At 44.2% G+C, this 17161-nt stretch overlaps 1 protein-coding gene across 2 annotated transcripts in view; it reads right to left on the bottom strand.

Moving 5' to 3' along the window:
• The window catches only part of HMBS (hydroxymethylbilane synthase), a 33638-nt gene extending 19297 nt beyond the window's left edge, over positions 1-14341 (bottom strand). The window contains exons 1-8 of one of the 2 annotated variants that reach the window (XM_054005715.1): positions 14147-14341; positions 11578-11726; positions 11239-11374; positions 8791-8954; positions 8415-8662; positions 6757-6958; positions 1214-1270; positions 252-305 (exon numbers count right to left, since the gene is read on the bottom strand). In XM_054005715.1, the coding sequence (XP_053861690.1) occupies positions 252-305; positions 1214-1270; positions 6757-6958; positions 8415-8662; positions 8791-8954; positions 11239-11374; positions 11578-11726; positions 14147-14309 (1173 nt within the window). In that variant the 5' untranslated portion in view covers positions 14310-14341. The remainder of the gene's footprint in view (positions 1-251; positions 306-1213; positions 1271-6756; positions 6959-8414; positions 8663-8790; positions 8955-11238; positions 11375-11577; positions 11727-14146) is intronic. The other variant, XM_054005716.1, reaches the window with a different exon arrangement.
• Between the last annotated feature and the right edge of the window lie 2820 nt (positions 14342-17161).

Below are 17161 nucleotides of genomic sequence, written 5' to 3'. Positions count from 1 at the left end.
ATAAAACTAATACAAGTGTGACCCTGGGTTGGTTTTTAGGGGAACAGAGGTAACAAATAATCGAGATACACACTTATTTACAGAGGGTAACTGCTGTACATCATATTTTTAAGGTTGAAATTAGACACCCAGATTTTCTACTTTTAGGAGATGCAGCTACAGGGTCTCAAGTCACAATTGTCCCCGTTGAATAGAGACTCAGCAATATGGCCACACCAGAACAGAGGCTCATGCAATAAGCAGAAACTCACCTGACTCTTCCTGGTGCCCACTCGGATAACTCTGTTTTTCAGGCCATTTTCATCCTGTGGACAATGTTTCATGTATTTTAAAAATTAAAGCCAATCTCCCAAATCCATAATTGTGGAGGTTTTCTTTCCAGTGCTCTCTGCCAACTCAGAGCTCATTCCACCGTAGGTAAACGTGTTCCCCAAGTGGCAACCACATCTTCCTAAACTGAGCAAAATATCAAATATTTAAACTAACACAAGAGTAGGTTTGCAAAGACTGTAAACTCCTGTTGGGAAATGTGCAGCACCTCCCAGAAGGCACTCACTGTCTTCCAGTATTGGGCCGTAGAGCTCAATTCTGTAAACACTACCAGACATAGCACACACACTACTGGGAACAATCCTATTGACTTTTGTAGTAAGCGTTTGCAGGGTTGTAAATCGTGTGTGTTGTATTATTAAGTTCTTAAATGTTCAGCTATTCACAAAAAGTCATAAAGAACACTTAGTCCTTATATAGAACTTTTCACTTTCAAAATGCTGTGTAAATGTTAACTAACAGCTGCATATTTATGGACGTCTTTAAAAAATGATCAAACTTATCTTAAGAAATACCCAGCTAGGACTGATCTATTCAGTAAACGGCAGAATTAGAGGGGAAAGTGGTATAATCCCTTTACTCTCTCACCCTCTCCTTTTGATTTAAGCACTATATTTTAACTAAGGCAACCAGTGCAGAGACCACAACCTTAGGAACATTTTACTTGTAATTGTTTTCTAAAAATGGGAAAGTAATATTGTTTGATTTTTGTTTTCTCCCACCCCCTTAAAAATGTAAAGGGCAGGTGAGTAGATTTTAAGCTTGGCTTATTAAATTATCCTGACAGATTTGCAGCGCGGAGATAAACACACTATTTTATTATGAGATATATAATTACCATGAACAATCTAAGCCCTGAAGAATGCAAAGTCCGTTCCTTTACCTGAGTGTTCCTCAATGTCTTGTTCTCCATCGCTATGGACTTTTCCAACCCCAATGCCTGTTATGTGAAAGAGAAGAAGACGCTCCTTGAACTGGGAAAGAGGAGAGGAGGGAAGTTATTGCCTCTGCTGCCTAGCACAGTGTGTGCCAGACCATGTGCTAGAGAGAAGGGCTGTTCCATTTGTAACCCAGACCCTTCTGGTGTAGCATGGACACACAGATAAGAGGTGACAGGCATGCTACAGTATGTGCTGCACTAGGAGATTGGGAGGGAAAGGCCTTCAGAAGGCAGGGATGGGTGTGACCAGCACTTAGGAATGGAGGTTACCAGTTCTGCAGAGAAGGAAATTCAGCTGCAGGAGCTGCCTCAGCAGAGCTGTCCAGCTTCTGTACAGAAAAAAAAATTGTGCTGAATCACTAGGAAGAAGACCTTCTCTCCCTCAATGACACCAGTCCAAGGCCTTTGCTGCCTGCTATACCCCCCCAGATCTGTGTACAGCATCTAATGCATTACCCAACAGAACAGTCACAAGGTGGGTATTTTCATAAGTGAACAATGATCATTTTCACCAAGGTATTATTTCGTGGGAGAGGGACACAACATGTGGCTTCATACAAAGCAGAGACTCCAGCTCTAACACCCATCCTCAAGACAACGGAGCACAATTTCTTTGAAACTATCACAAACTATGTGGATTGACAAAGGGCAGTGAGCCAAGAGACCTGGGCTTTATCCAGAACTTGGCCATTGATTCGCCTTGTAACTTTGAGCAATAATTTAACTTCCTCAGTTTCCCTTTCTATAAAATAGCTCCTTGTTAAGTGCATTTGATTTTTTTAATTGGACTGGTATTATAAAGGCTTCATGTACTAATGGGCAGGGTTAAAAACTCATTCTTATCTCTAAACTCAGAAGTGGTCTCAGCCCAGTGGAAAACCACTTGTGTTGAAACCTTTAACTGACAGCAGGATTAATAAAAATACTCAACCCTTACACAAAACTGTGCCTTCAGTGTATTAACTAATTTGGTTTCAACATCAATAATTTGGGACCTATTGCTACCTTAATCTAGGATTCTGAATACAGACATATGTTTGCAGATTACAATTATTAAAATAAGTACAATCTTTAGTTTTCATAGTTGGCTCAGTCTACTCAGTCTACCATGAACAGTGTTCATTTTAGCAGGTGTATGGTTATACATCCAAAGAGAAACAGTCAATAGAAAAAGATTCTCATTTGATCACATCACATGAAGACAGACAACTAAAATACTGACAAATTTTATAGGTGCTTGCATACAAATGCAAGAAGTCTAAATGCTAAGATGGGTGAACTTGAGTGCCTGATGTTAAACGAGAATATTGATGTAACAGGCATCACAGAAACTTGGTGGAATGATGACAAATCAGTGGGACATTGTAACACCAGGATACAAAATAAACAGGAATGACAGAGTAGGTTGTGCTGGTGGGGGAATGGCACTATATGTAAAAGAAAGCACAGAATCAAATATAATAAAAACCTTAAATGAACCAAACTGCACCATAGAATCTCTATGGATAGAAATTCCATGTTTGAAAAATAAGAGTATAGCAGTAGGAATGTACTACCGACCACCTGACCAGAATGTTGATGACGGTAATTGTGAAATGCTCAGGGAGATTAGAGAGGCTATAAAAATAGAAAACTCAACAATAATGGGGGATTTAAAATATCCCCATATTGATTGGGTTCATGTCACCCCAGAAGGGATGCTGAAATAAAGTTTCTAGACACCATTAGCGACTGCTTCTTGAGGCACCTAGTCCTAGCACCCACAAGGTAAAGAGGTAATTCTTGGTTTAGTCCTAAGCGGAGCACAGGATCTGGTCCAAGAGGTGAATACAGCTGAACCACTCAGAAATAGTGACCATAGTTTAAATAAATTTAACATCCTTGTAGGGAGGAAATACAAAAGAAGCCCACCATAGTAGCATTTAACTTCAAAAAGGGGAACTACACAAAAATGAGGAAGCTAGTTAAATGGCAGTTAAAAGGAGTGCATGGAAACTTTTTAAAAAACACCATAATAGAGGTTCAAACTAAATGTGTATCCCAAAGGAAAAAAATAAACTAGTAACAGGAGCAAAAAAATGCCACCATGGCTAAACAAAGTTAAAGAGGCAGTTAGAGACAAAAAGGCTTCAAAAACTGGAAGTCAAATCCTACTGAATAAAACAGAAAACAACAAACTATGGCAGGTCCAGTATAAAAGTAGAATTTGACAGGACTAACTAGCAACTAGCAAGACGCACAAAACTAACAATCAGTTTTTTTAAGTACATCAGAAGCAGGAAGCCTGCCAAGCCACCAGTGAGGCCCCTGAACGAATAAGATGCTAAAGGAAGACAAGGCCATTGAGGAGAAGATCAATGAATTCTTTGCATCCCTCTTCACTGCAGAGGGCCTGAGGAAAATTCCCACACATGAGACATACAAATCTGAGGAACTGGCCCAGATTGTGGTGTCAGTGAACAAGGGTTTGGAGCAAACTGATAAATTAAACAGTAATAAATTGCCAGGGCCAGATGGCATTCATCCAAGAGTTCTAAAGAAATTCAAATATGAAATTTCAGAACCACTAAGTGTAGTATGTAACCTATTGCTTAAATCAGCCTCTATACCAGATGACTGGAAGATTGCTAATATAATGCCATTTTTTAAAAAAGGCTCTAGAGGTGATTAGGGATGTAAAAGGTTAAATGGTTAACCGGTAAGTGGCAGCCGCCCTGGAGGAGCCCCAGCCCTAGCAACCCCAGCCCTCTCCCTCTCATTGATTAAACGATATAATTTTAATAGTTTAGATGGTACATTTTTTAAATGGTATTTACATCCCTAGAGGTGATCCTGGCAATTACAGGCTGGTAAGCCTACCTTCAATACCAGGTAAATTGGGTGAAACTATAGTAAACAAAATGATTATCTGACACACAGATGAACACAATTTGTTGGAAGACTTAACATGCTTTTGTAAAGAGAAATCACATCTGAACAATCTATTAGAATTCTTTGTAGGGGTCGACAAATATTTGGACAAGGGTGATTGAGTGGATATAGTGTACTTAGACTTTGAGAAAGCCTTTGACAATGTTCCTCACCAAGGCTTTTAAGCAATGTAAGCAGTCATGGGCTAAGAGGGAAGGTCCTCTCATGGATCAGTAACTGATGAAAGAACAGGAAACAAAGGTTAGGAATAAATGGTTCGTTTTCACAGCAGAAAAAGGTAAATAGTGGGTTACACCAAGGATCTGTATTGGGACCTATGTGGTTCCACATATTCATAAGGCCATGAACAGTGAGGTGTCAAGTTTGCTGATGATATAAAGTTACTCAAGATAGTTAAGTCCAAAGCTGACATTGAACATTTATAAGGGGATCTCTCAAAACTGGGTTACCGGGCAACAAAATGACAAATGAAATTCAATGCTGATAAATGCAAAATAATGCACATTGGAAAACATATCTCAACTACATATACAAAATGATGGGTCTAAATTAGCTGTTACCACTCAAGATAGATCTTGGGATCTTTGTGGAAAGTTTTCTGAAAACATCCATATGTAGCGGTCGTCAAAATAGCTAACAGCCTGTTAGGAACCATTTGGAAAGGGATAGATAAGAGAAAATATCATAATATTACATAATATAAATCCATGGTACGCCAACATCTTGAAAACTACATGCAGTTCTGGTTGCCACATCTCAAAAAAAAGACATATTAGAACTTGAAAAAGTACAGAGAAGGGGAATGCAACAGCTTTAAAATGAATAGAGATTAAAAAGACTGGGACTGTCATGCAATTTAGAAAGTAAGTGACGAAGTGGAGATACGATGAGGTCTATAAAATTATGAATGGTGTAGAGAGAGTAAATAAGGAAGTGTTATTTACCACTTCACATAACACAAGAACCAGGCGTCACCCAATGAAATTAACAGGCAGCAGATTTAAAAGAAACATAAGTACTTCTTCAAAAAATGCATAGTTTACCAGTGGAACTCGTTGTCAGGGGATGTAGCCAAGGCCAAAACAACAAATGGTTTTAAATAGGAATTAGATAAGTTCAAGGAGGATAGGTCCATCAATGGCAATTAGCCAAGATGGTCAGGAACGCAACACTGGGTGTCCCTAAACCTCTGACTGCCAGAAGCTGGGACTGGTTGACAGAGGATGAATCACTCAGTAATTGCCCTATTCTGTTCATTCCCTCTGAAGCATCTACCACTGGCCAATGTCAGAAGACAGGATTATGCACCTGATGAACCACTGGTCTCACCCAGTATGGCCACTCTTACGTTTAACCACAATAACCATCTCTGTCCTTACACCACATATGGGCCTCTCCTCAGTCCCGCAAGCCTCACAAAGCGGAAAGGTTAAATCTCTGGAAGGAGATGTCAAATTCATTCTGTGGCAAGGGCCAAATTTAATATTTAATTACAGTCCACAGGTCAAATAACATGTTCAGGACAACACGCTCCCCTCAATGCACAGACCCTACCTCTGAGATCAATGGCAGGTTACCACAGAGATCAGTAGTAGAATCTGGCTTTTACATAACAACACAACTGTCAGTAATTATTTGTTCAGTCCCTTATTGTCACACTCAGCTTCACGCAACAGGGAAATCTGCTCCCCTTCATCTACACCGTTATTTCCGCCCTTTGTTTCCCTTCCCGCCTTTATCCTCCTTTCTCTGTTTCCATCCCTCAACCCGGTCTTCAGGTATTTCCTCCTCTCTTCCCTCTGCATTTCTTTTTTAGCAGCAATTCCCACCTCCTTGGGTTTCATTCTCACCTCCTTCCCCATACCACTCACTAACCGGTCATCAATTACATAATTAATGCTTACATTCAAGTGTCATAACAAGGCTTAAAAATTAATACTCCAATGAGATTAATGGGAGAGTTCACACCTCTCAAAGCTATTGTGTCTCAGACTGTCTGCAGATTCAGGAAGATTATAAACTGATGCATTCTTTTTGGTTCATATTTGAGAAGTTTACTTCACAGCCACAAGGACTAGAAACTTTTTATGTAAAAAAAAAAAAAAATCTTAGATTCTGCCACATCTGAAAATAAATCCAACACAAGGAAGAAGGTTTTTGACCCCTCTGCTCTAGACAGTGACATATTTCACCTGCTACGGTCCTCACCAGGTAAACGCCATAAGTGCCTGCAAGGCTAGTTGTTCCTTCCACTCAATGCTGGTCCAAAGCCCTATACAGGTTTGCATAAGATACTAAATTGTCTGCAATGCCTTGGTTGTTCAGAGAAGCTGTTAGCTCATCTGCTATATAACTCACTTACAGACAACGTCAGGGAAGTCACATCTTCTACTGGCCCCTCACCCACCTTGTCTCTCCAATATCCTGGGAGCAGCAAGGCAACAACGATACTGCCAACATATAACTCACTTGTCCAAAGTGCTGGCTTCTCAACCTCTAATCTGTGGAGCTTTTACAAATCTGAAGCCATAAAACAGATTAAGAAGGTGGCTTGCCTCAAGTTTGGTCTGAGTATCCTTCTCCTGAAGCGCATGGATCTTCCCATCTCTAGTCAGCACGTAGAGAGACCCCCACTCTGCTAAGACATCCACCACGTCATCGAAGACCGAGCTGTACGCAATGAACTTGTTACACAGGTCATAGACATTCAAGATTTGCTTGTCAGAGTTCTGTGGGTCGCTCCCAGCAAACTCTGATCTGGATACCAAAAGAAAGAGGAAGAGATTAACACACATGCCCCTGGATTTCTGTGTCACATTCTCAAAAGCATCTTCTTAACACACTTAGAGCTGGGATACAAACCTTTGAACAACCATGTGAGTATGTCGTATGTTGTTAGTCCATATATTAGATGGGAGAAATCAAATCTGAGTTATAAAAGGGTGGTGACAGATCCCACTGGATCTGGATGGTGGTGCATGCTGGGAGCAATGACTGGATTCTGTAGATTCAGCTGAATTCATAGCAGCCTTTGCCAGGGCTCTCATACCAATCACATGCCACAGTAATGTCAGTCAACACCTGGGATGATTCTCAGGGTGCCCAGGACTGAGAGTCACCTTGTTTCCCACTCTGCCTCCAGCTGGAGAGAGACTTGCTGCTGCTTAACTGGGTGTCAGCTCCCTGACACTTCTAGCCTGTTAGCTCCCAAACCGTCTCCTCTGGGGGCTATATCCCCATTACTTTGCCTTGCAGGTTAACGACAGGTGCACCCCAGTCCCCAAACCACTTTGAAGCATTCCCCTGTAGTGTTCAGCTCCCTAATGATGGAACACTCACAGTAATAAGAGGTTTTTTGTCCCTAAGGCAACAGTGTACACACCATCTTGAATGATTCAACTCTGGAGCAGCATCTCGTACAATACTACAGCACTGAGTTATACTTACAGGGAAAACAATCATAAGTTTATCATCAAAGATCAAGATTTATGAGATAATGAGCAAGGATAATGGAACAGAAGGAAGGGTTACCTATCAAACAAAATCGTAACACCATTCCTAGACACTAAGATGGAACTGTCTGACCTTCTGTCCAAGTAAGATTATCTTACCCAAAGCCTTTTTGCAGTGTTTTCAACCAAACCTGGTTGAGATCCTATTTTCATGAATGTAATCGCACCCGATTACTTCCTAGGCAAAGGAATACAGGGTGGTTTCCTTGTCCCCAGATATAGTCTAGTAAACTGCTGAAGTGCATCCCTGGATAAGGTTCCTACCCCCCTGCTGTTCTTCTCTTCCTGTTAAATCTCAATTCTTCCCCTGCATTTAGCTCAGATTGGGGAGTGTGAATGAGACAATACTCAATTTACATGTCAACAGACAGACGGATAAATTAACACCTTGATACAAACTATCAGAACATATTTCCAGTGGATATACACATAACGCCTTACATAGCGGCCATACCAACATTTACGACAATAATCATAACCATTTAAAAACCTCATCTGGTACTCTTTCTGAATTAATACTATGAAAGCGGTAGGCCTGTTAGGAGTTGCTGTCACAGACCAGTGAGCCCTCTGCCAGCTGAGAGCAATGGGGCTCCGCGTCACAATAGCCTTGCACAACAAAGCGCCAGGAGAGCTGCAAAGAACAAAAACCGCATAGTGAATACATGTAAAATGGACTCATCTGCTTCCCGGAGTCTTACTTTGGAGAGCTCTTCCGGTCCTTGGAAACAATGATGAGGTATCCCCGATACCAGTGAACGATCAACTTCTGACCCTCAAAGGCAAAGCAGGGGCCACGCTCATCTGGCTGGTACAGATACACACATTTGTTTCCTGCCACAATGAACTGGAGGTCCTGGGAGGGGTCGCTGAGCGTGGAGCAGCGTAAACCGCAACCATGTGTGTCCAGCTCCAGGCGAGGATAATCCTTCACTGACAGCATATAGGACTGTGAATGAAATATGATTTTTCAGAGATTATATCGAACAGCAGATTGGTGATAAATAACCAGGAGCTGTTACAAGCAGTGGGCCAGAGTCTGACCTCCATTACTGCTTTGTCAAGCCAATATCTTACCTGGATGTTCTCCGTGGTGACAACAAAAAGGTGGGTGATTTTCCCAGACTGGCGGAAGGCAAGGCCAGTGACCGGGTAATTGCCTTCATGCAAGATCTGGGTCTTACTGTGTCGGTCTCGTGTGATGTCACCTTTTGTAAGCACAACACTTCCATCTGCAAAACCTGTTGAAGGAAAAGGACTAAACTGTTTATGTCTATGGCACTTTCCAAACATATACTAGTATTAAGTCCAAGGCAGCTGCAGTCAGCTGGATCCTCCTTGTTGTTTCCCAGACAGATATGCATACTGGGGTGGTCCCATGGTCTTCTCACTTCACGGACCCATGTATCGAACTCCCTTCCTGAGTAGAGCCTACTAGGACCTCTTCACGGCCATCTCCTGGCCCAGTGCAAAGCCTTACTGTTTGAGAAAGTTTAATCTGGGTTTCTTACACACACGCTTTCTTTATGGTTTATTTTCTCCCATTGCTCCTTATTGTTTTGCTTTGCTACAACAGACGCCTAACTCACTGGAACCAGTTTTGTGTAACAGTTGTTTTAAATCACAGCGCGCCACATGTACATAATGAGCACTATAAAAGTCAACATTGTAAAATGGAAGGAAACCAGTTGGTTAAAAGTCACATTTTTAGAACAAGTCTCTGAACAAGTTACTGATCCACGAGAAGTCCTTCTCTCGTGACTTTTTAGTTTGCATGAAGAGCCTTTGGTGATGGACCTCATCAAAGGCTTCCTGAAAGTCCTAGTACACTATATCCACTGGATCACCTTTGTCCAGGTGCTTGTTGACACCCTCAAAGAATCTGAATAAGTTCGTGAGGCATGACTTTCCTTTACAAAAAGCCGTGTTAACTCTTCCCCCAACAATTCGTGCTCATCTGCCCCTTGTGGGTCCCAGAACTAGCTGCTCCAAGAAGCAGTCACTCATGCGGTCACGGAATTTTATCTCAGCGTCATGCCCCAATGTGACATTTACCCAGTCATTATAACGGCGCTTTCTGCTTCTGGAGCCTCTCTAAGCAACTTTATCATTTCAGAATCGCTGTCACCATCCTTGTCAGGTGGTTGATAGCCTATGCCTACTGATATACTTTTTTTAGTCAAGCATGCAATCAGGGCCAGATTTCCAATTAGGAACAGTAGGCACATGCCTAGGGACACCGGCGTTCTAGGGTCACCTAAAAAGTGCTATAAAAGTTAAAAAGTTAATACATACACGGTTAAAAGTGGTTAGCATAAACTTATTTTAAAAATTATAAACACCCCAATAATACAGTAGAACCTCAGAGTTACAGACACCTCAGGAATGGAGGTGGTCCGTAACTCTGAAATGTCCGCAACTCCGAACAAGACTTTATGGACTTCAGACACCGAGGGGATGGAGGGATTGGGACTGCAGCCACAGGTAGGGGGGGAGTCAAGGCTCTGGGGGTATCAGGGCTTCTGATCCTCGGGATTACCAGGGCTCAGGACTTTAGATCTGGGGGGAGCGCTGGGGCTCGGGGCTTCAGCCCCACAGCTCCATTCCCGGCTTCTGCCCGGGGGGCAGGGGCGCCAGTGCTTGTACAGCTCCGCTACCAGTTTCAGCAGGGGAGGGGCGCGCCGGGGCTTGAGCTATGGTGGGAGCACTGGGGCTGAAACCAACACTCCCCTCGTAGCTAAAGCCCCAAGCCCCAGCACTCTGCCTTCCGGGGCTGAAACCGGGAACAGAGCCGCAGGGCTGAAGCTCCGAGCCCCAGCACTCCCTCCGGGTCTAAAGCCCTGACCTTGGTGCTCCCAAGGGTCAGAAGCTTGGACCCCTTTAACTATTGAAGGAGAACTTTTAAAAATATATGGATTTTGAGGATATCATTAGCGCGTTTGCGAAGCAGAAGTCAAGGAAGATATCTGTGCAGTAAAGTAGCACTTACTTGCTACCTATGTGATTGTCAGCTGTAGGTGGGGGAGGTTGGGGAAGAGGTGCTGAAGAAGCTGTGCCTAAGGGAGCGCAAGGTATAAATCCAGCTCTGCATGCAATTTCTATTCATAGAGAGTCTATGGTACAGTTTGTTTCATTTCAGATTGGCACCTTATTTGACTATGGTTTCTTTAACATACAATGCCACTCGACCTTCTGTATCTTTCCTATATATTTTATAGCCTGATACTACCATATTACAAAACCCATTCTCCTCCGCCTGAACAAAATCTAAATTACCCATGTGTCTTTTTTTTTTTTGTTAAATCATTTTTAAGCCCCGTTAATTTAAATAAAAATTTGCAATATAGCTAAAGAGAGTATGTACCTAAACTTTAAACCTCAATAAAGCATTAAGCTTTGCAAGTAAATTATAGTAAAAATCAAGAACACTCTACGCTGCCTTCTGTAGGACCAACCCATTTTCGTTCCATCATATTAACTTCAGAGTTTGTTCAGCATATTCAGGAGGAATTTGCTTTCACTTACCAATAGCCATGAAGTTAAGATTCTCATGGACAGTTAGGCAGGTGACAACTGTAGGTTTGTTACCCGGTATTGCTGGGAAAATCCTTGTGCAAAGAGGATTCCCACCATCTCGTTTCTCTAAGTTCCAGACTTTAACCTGCAAACAACACAGACAGAATGTGAGTAGATATGGTTTTAAGGTATATTGAGTCCACTTCCTGGTCCCTTTTAAGTCCATTGGGCTAGAAATTAGTACATTATTTTTACAACTGAGACTTTCCCAAACTAATCCCAATACATTGTTCTCCCTCAGAAAAGCAAACAAGATGGGCTCATGCCCTCTTTGTCATTTTGATTTACCAGCGGGTTAATGCCTTCTTCATCTTCACCAACAGAAGCCAAGATGTTGTGCTGCTTCAGCTGGTACAGGTGAGTCACCCTCAGCTTGTAAGCCTGGAAACTGCTAAGCTGAAGGGAGCGTGGCAAGAACCAGATCTGACCTTCCATATGTAGATGATAGTCAAGGTACTTGTAGAAAAAAAATGAAACCACACATATCAGAACCAAACCCTTCTTAGGCTACCCTTATTAGTGACAGCTGGCCAAATATACTCACACTAGCTATTGTTCCAGAAACTGAGGTGATCAAAGGGCAACAAAATATTTAGAGAACATTTTAATGTGCAGGTAACCAGGAGTTGGAAGAGGTAGACATTTTATATGCTAAACGGCAACTGAAAAACAAAGCAACAGCTCTGCGCACAACTAACAGACGTCCTACTATTAGTTTAGGGCCCAATGCGGCGAGGTACTAAACACTTTTGACTCCCAATGAAAAGCACTTAACGGGAGGCTTTCAGAACCTTACTGTATTGAACCCATAGTGTATTTCAAGATGAGGGTGGTTACCTTGTTTCTAGTACATAGATTAAATATTTTTGCCCATTGTACTCTTTCTAGTTCTTACCAACAGTGATTCTCAGCCACGCAGAACGCATTCACAAGTGTCTTCACATGCATCGTGCAACAAAGAAAATGGACTACACTTCCTAAAGCCTGATGGATTCCAAAAACACACATTAGGTCAGCAAAACCACTCCTTGTGGTTTCAGGGAATGCTTGCCATATCCCAGTTAACTACCCAAAACGCTCGTTCTATAAAGGAGAAATATTCTGAAATTGACTGCATTATATATATTTCATTTCTCCACAAAACAGGTAGAGCACAGGTGGTGGAAGAGCAAGTTTCTTCCACTCCACACCGTCAATGTGCCTCAGCCCCACTCAGAAGCTCCCTCGTCTAGCAGTAAGTAGAGACTAGTTCAGACTATACAGTTCATCCAGCCCTAGACTCGTGGGCTGAGGTTGGCAGGGGAGCATTTGGTGCCAATTGAGATGGCCAAGTCTGTGCGTGAAACAGACATACGAATATTTGAACAGTACAGCACCAGCCAGGCATAAGGAGCAATCTTGTCACTGTGCTGCCGACTCCGGACTTATAGATTCATAGATTCTAGGACTGGAAGGGACCTCGAGAGGTCATCGAGTCCAGTCCCCTGCCTGCATGGCAGGATCAAATACTGTCTAGACCATCCCTGATAGACATTTATCTAACCTACTCTTAAATATCTCCAGAGACGGAGATTCCACAACCTCCCTAGGCAATTTATTCCAGTGTTTAACCACCCTGACAGTTAGGAACTTTTTCCTAATGTCCAACGTAGACCTCCCTTGCTGCAGTTTAAACCCATTGCTTCTTGTTCTATCCTTAGAGGCTAAGGTGAACAAGTTTTCTCCCTCCTCCTTATGAGACCCTTTTAAATACCTGAAAACTGCTATCATATCCCCTCTCAGTCTTCTCTTTTAGAAACTAAACAAACCCAATTCTTTCAGCCTTCCTTCGTAGGTCATGTTCTCAAGACCTTTAATCATTCTTGTTGCTCTTCTCTGGACCCTTTCCAATTTCTCCACATCTTTTTTAAATGCGGTGCCCAGAACTGGACACAATACTCCAGCTGAGGCCTAACCAGAGCAGAGTAGAGCGGAAGAATGACTTCTCGTGTCTTGCTCACAACACACCTGTTAATACATCCCAGAATCATGTTTGCTTTTTTTGCAACAGCATCACACTGTTGACTCATATTTAGCTTGTGGTCCACTATAACCCCTAGATCCCTTTCTGCCGTACTCCTTCCTAGACAGTCTCTTCCCATTCTGTATGTGTGAAACTGATTTTTTCTTCCTAAGTGGAGAACTTTGCCTTTGTCTTTGTTAAACTTCATCCTGTTTAACTCAGACCATTTCTCCAATTTGTCCAGATCATTTTGAATTATGACCCTGTCCTCCAAAGCAGTTGCAATCCCTCCCAGTTTGGGATCATCCGCAAACTTAATAAGCAGACTTTCTATGCCAATATCTAAGTCATTGATGAAGATATTGAACAGAGCCGGTCCCAAAACAAACCCCAGTGGTACCCCACTCGTTACGCCTTTCCAGCAGGATTGGGAACCATTAATAACAACTCTCTGAGTACGGTTATCCAGCCAGTTATGCACCCACCTTATAGTAGCCCCATCTAATTTGTATTTGCCTAGTTTATCGATAAGAATATCATGTGAGACCGTATCAAATGCCTTACTAAAGTCTAGGTGTACCACATCCACCGCTTCACCCTTATCCACAAGGCTCGTTATCCTATCAAAGAAAGCTAGCAGATTGGTTTGACACGATTTGTTCTTCACAATGACTTGGCCATTCCTAAAGCTCATCCCGTCGCACCGGCGCCCACGGAGGGGGAAAGGCGCCCCAACCTCTTTCCTACCCGCTAGCACTCAAAGGGGGTGGGGGCCCCCGCTTCGCTCCCCCCGCTAACATCCAAGGGGGAGAGGCGCCAGACGGCGACCCCCGAGGGAGCCCCGAGCAAGGATATCCCCGAAAACCAGGCTGCCTCTGCCCGAGTCGCAGACGGTGATGCCCGGCGGAAGGGCGAAGGGCTTCCCCGCGCCGGCACCTCCCCCGTCGGGCCCGGGCGGCTCCTTCACCAGCTCCCTGTCAAAGAACACGAAGCGGCGCCACTGCAGGTAAGCGGCCATCTTGGCACCCAGAGCTGGACCCGGCGGGGGTCAGGTGACCGGGCCGCCGAGGACGCGCACGTGAGGGACGGCGGCCTGGGAGCCTGTCACGTGGGACACTGGGCAGGCGCTGTCCGCCTCGCCGCTGCCGGGAACTGTAGTTTTCTCGCGTGCAGGGGCGGGAGGAAAATCAAGCATGCGCGTAAGAGGCCGTGCCCCCGTCTCCCTACATGCCCCTCCCTCTGTGGTTTGCTCTCCCCCCTTTCCCTGGGCTGGTGTGCGGGAGGGGTGAGAGCAGGGCTCTAACGGCGGGGGGGGGGGGGGGGGGGGGTGAGCTCTGGGATGGGGCCAGAAATGAGGGGTTCAGGGTGTGGGGGGGACTCTGGGCTGGGGCAAGAGGTTGGGGTGCAGGGGGGCTAGGGCAAGGCCAGGGATGAGGGGTTTGGGGTGAAGGGGGCTCCAGGCTGGGATGGGTGGCAGAGGAGTTCATGGTAGTGGGGTGCAGGCTCTGGGGTGGAGATAAGGGATTTTTTTGGGGGTAGGGGGAGAGAGAGACTCAGGGCTGGAGCTGGGGCTTACCTCAGGTGGCTCCCCGTCAGCAGGGCTGCAGAGATACCTTGTCACCCTAGGAGGAACACTATTCGATAACGCTTATTAGATGTTCACACAGTGCATGACTCACCCGCAGGATAATGCTTCAATAGAGCAGCATTGCTTTTTTAAAATGTTATTGCACATACCACTTCAAACCAATCTCAGGGAAGGGCCCACCAGAGGAAAGTAGGCCCAAATAGTAGAGAGAGCCATTTAAAAAGCCTAAAATCATGGATCCCTGATGCAGCTAGTTTGATGGACACTTAAGATTACAATAATGAAGACCTGATAACAGTAACAAAAAACAAGCATTTCACACTAAAAATGCACATTTTTTTTTGTTTCAACCTAAAACCACTTGAGTTATCCCATTCCAGAATTATGTTAATTTATGAGACTAGGTCACATAAAACAATAACATTGGTGATAGTTGTAGTTTTTTCGTGTTTTCTCATTTTGCAAATGTTGGATTTCAAATTAACTGTTTCTTTATTGGAGGTTTACTAAGAAGCAAAAGCCTCTCTCTTCTACTGCATGGCAAATTTGAGGGCCGGATGACTTCCTGGTCTTGAGCTGGGGAAAGAAAGGCAGCTTTTTGGTGCTAGTGTTTTACCCGTGAAACCAGGAATTACATCACACCTCCCCGTGGCTCATTAAACACGTAAGAATCTTTATTCATGTGTTGTTATACCTATGTGTGATAGTTACATAGAACCCAGGGCTTTACCCTGCCAGACCATGGAGAAGGTATATAGACCTCTTCTCCTGGAGCACGCACGTGCAAAACGAATTCATATGCAGCCATAGTGTTTTCACGGGGAGGATGCGTACAGTTTTCTGTGCCAGCTTATGCCTCATTAGCCCCACTGGGCATGCACACAAGGGACTTTATGGTCTGCATTAACATATTAAAGGAGGAAGCGTGTGTACAGGAGTCTTCACATGGGGTATGCATGAAGTTTCTATACATCTTTCCACCTTTGGGGCATGCACTGGCTCCTCACTCACCACCCGCCTCCGGCCACCAGGTGCATTCTTCCAGGGTTGCCTTTGGAGGGGAGCGCCATCCTTGTCCCATGTGCGCCAATGGAGTTGATGGGTCCTAGGTGACTTCTCCTGGCTCCTCTGAACATGGCCCAATGGGGCTCGTGGGGTCTGCGGTCCAGATTGGCTCGCAGAACTCAGCACTATTGGCTCCTCCCTCCCATGAGATTACCCTGCATCCAGGCCACAGGCTGTGCAAGATGCTGGGGCTGCTGCTGCTAATGGAACAACTGGTGGTGGACCTCGCACAGCTGGAGGTGAGTTCGGAGGCAGGAGCCCTCAGAATAGCCCTGCAGCACTAGCAACCCCCAGGGAATACAGGAAAGCAAAGTCACTAGTAGCTGTATGTAAACACACACAAAACAGCAGCAGGATATAGTGTTATGTTGCTAGAACAGTGATTTCCACAGACACCTCTACCCCGACATAACGCGACCCGATATAACACGAATTTGAATATAACGCGGTAAAGCAGCGCTCCAGGGGGCGCGGGGCTGCGCACTCCGGCGGATCAAAGCAAGTTCGATATAACGCGGTTAACCTATAACGCGGTAAGATTTTTTGGCTCCCGAGGACAGCGTTATATCAGGGTAGAGGTGTATGGAGAAAAACATTGACTTTCTGTGCTTAAAGTCATCCCTGCTGAAGCCACAGTGGTCTCACTGCAATTACATCAGAGATGAATTTGGGCCAGTGTGCTCAGTTGCACAAAAACACGAAAAGCCCATCTGAGCTTTCTAGACACCAGGGCTCTCAGAAAACCAGTGTATTTGCATAAAGAACAGCCCAAAGGTCCATATTCTAGTTGAACAGAAGGCAGTTCCATGTTATCTGTTGTGTTATGTAAAAAGCAGGGGTTTAAACAGGGGTAAGTAAGGCCCTAAATTTATGCACAGGGAGGGATGGGGGGTTGCTGATCCACAAGGCCTGCCAGCGGGCAGGAGGCGCTGGGGGTGAGCTGATGGGGGGCTGCCGATGGGTGCTTAGCACCCACCATTGAGGTTCCCAACTCAGCAGTAATTTTAATACTGGGCCTGATCTTGGGAAAAACCTGTTAAACCTCAGAGTGATAACAGGGAATTCTTAAGTGATCAATATAATCAATACACAATCCATAGCTCAGCAACACAGTACTACAGAAATAGAGGGGATTTTCTGACAATTGCTTATGTGCAGTTAGTGGGCCTGGGATTTGCCTTTGGGGCAGCGTGAGGGACTGGAAGTTATTTTATATA

This window comes from Malaclemys terrapin, chromosome 15 (assembly GCF_027887155.1).
Source record: "Malaclemys terrapin pileata isolate rMalTer1 chromosome 15, rMalTer1.hap1, whole genome shotgun sequence".
NCBI classification, from domain to species: domain Eukaryota; kingdom Metazoa; phylum Chordata; order Testudines; family Emydidae; genus Malaclemys; species Malaclemys terrapin.
This window is presented reverse-complemented; position numbering and strand designations above follow the sequence as displayed.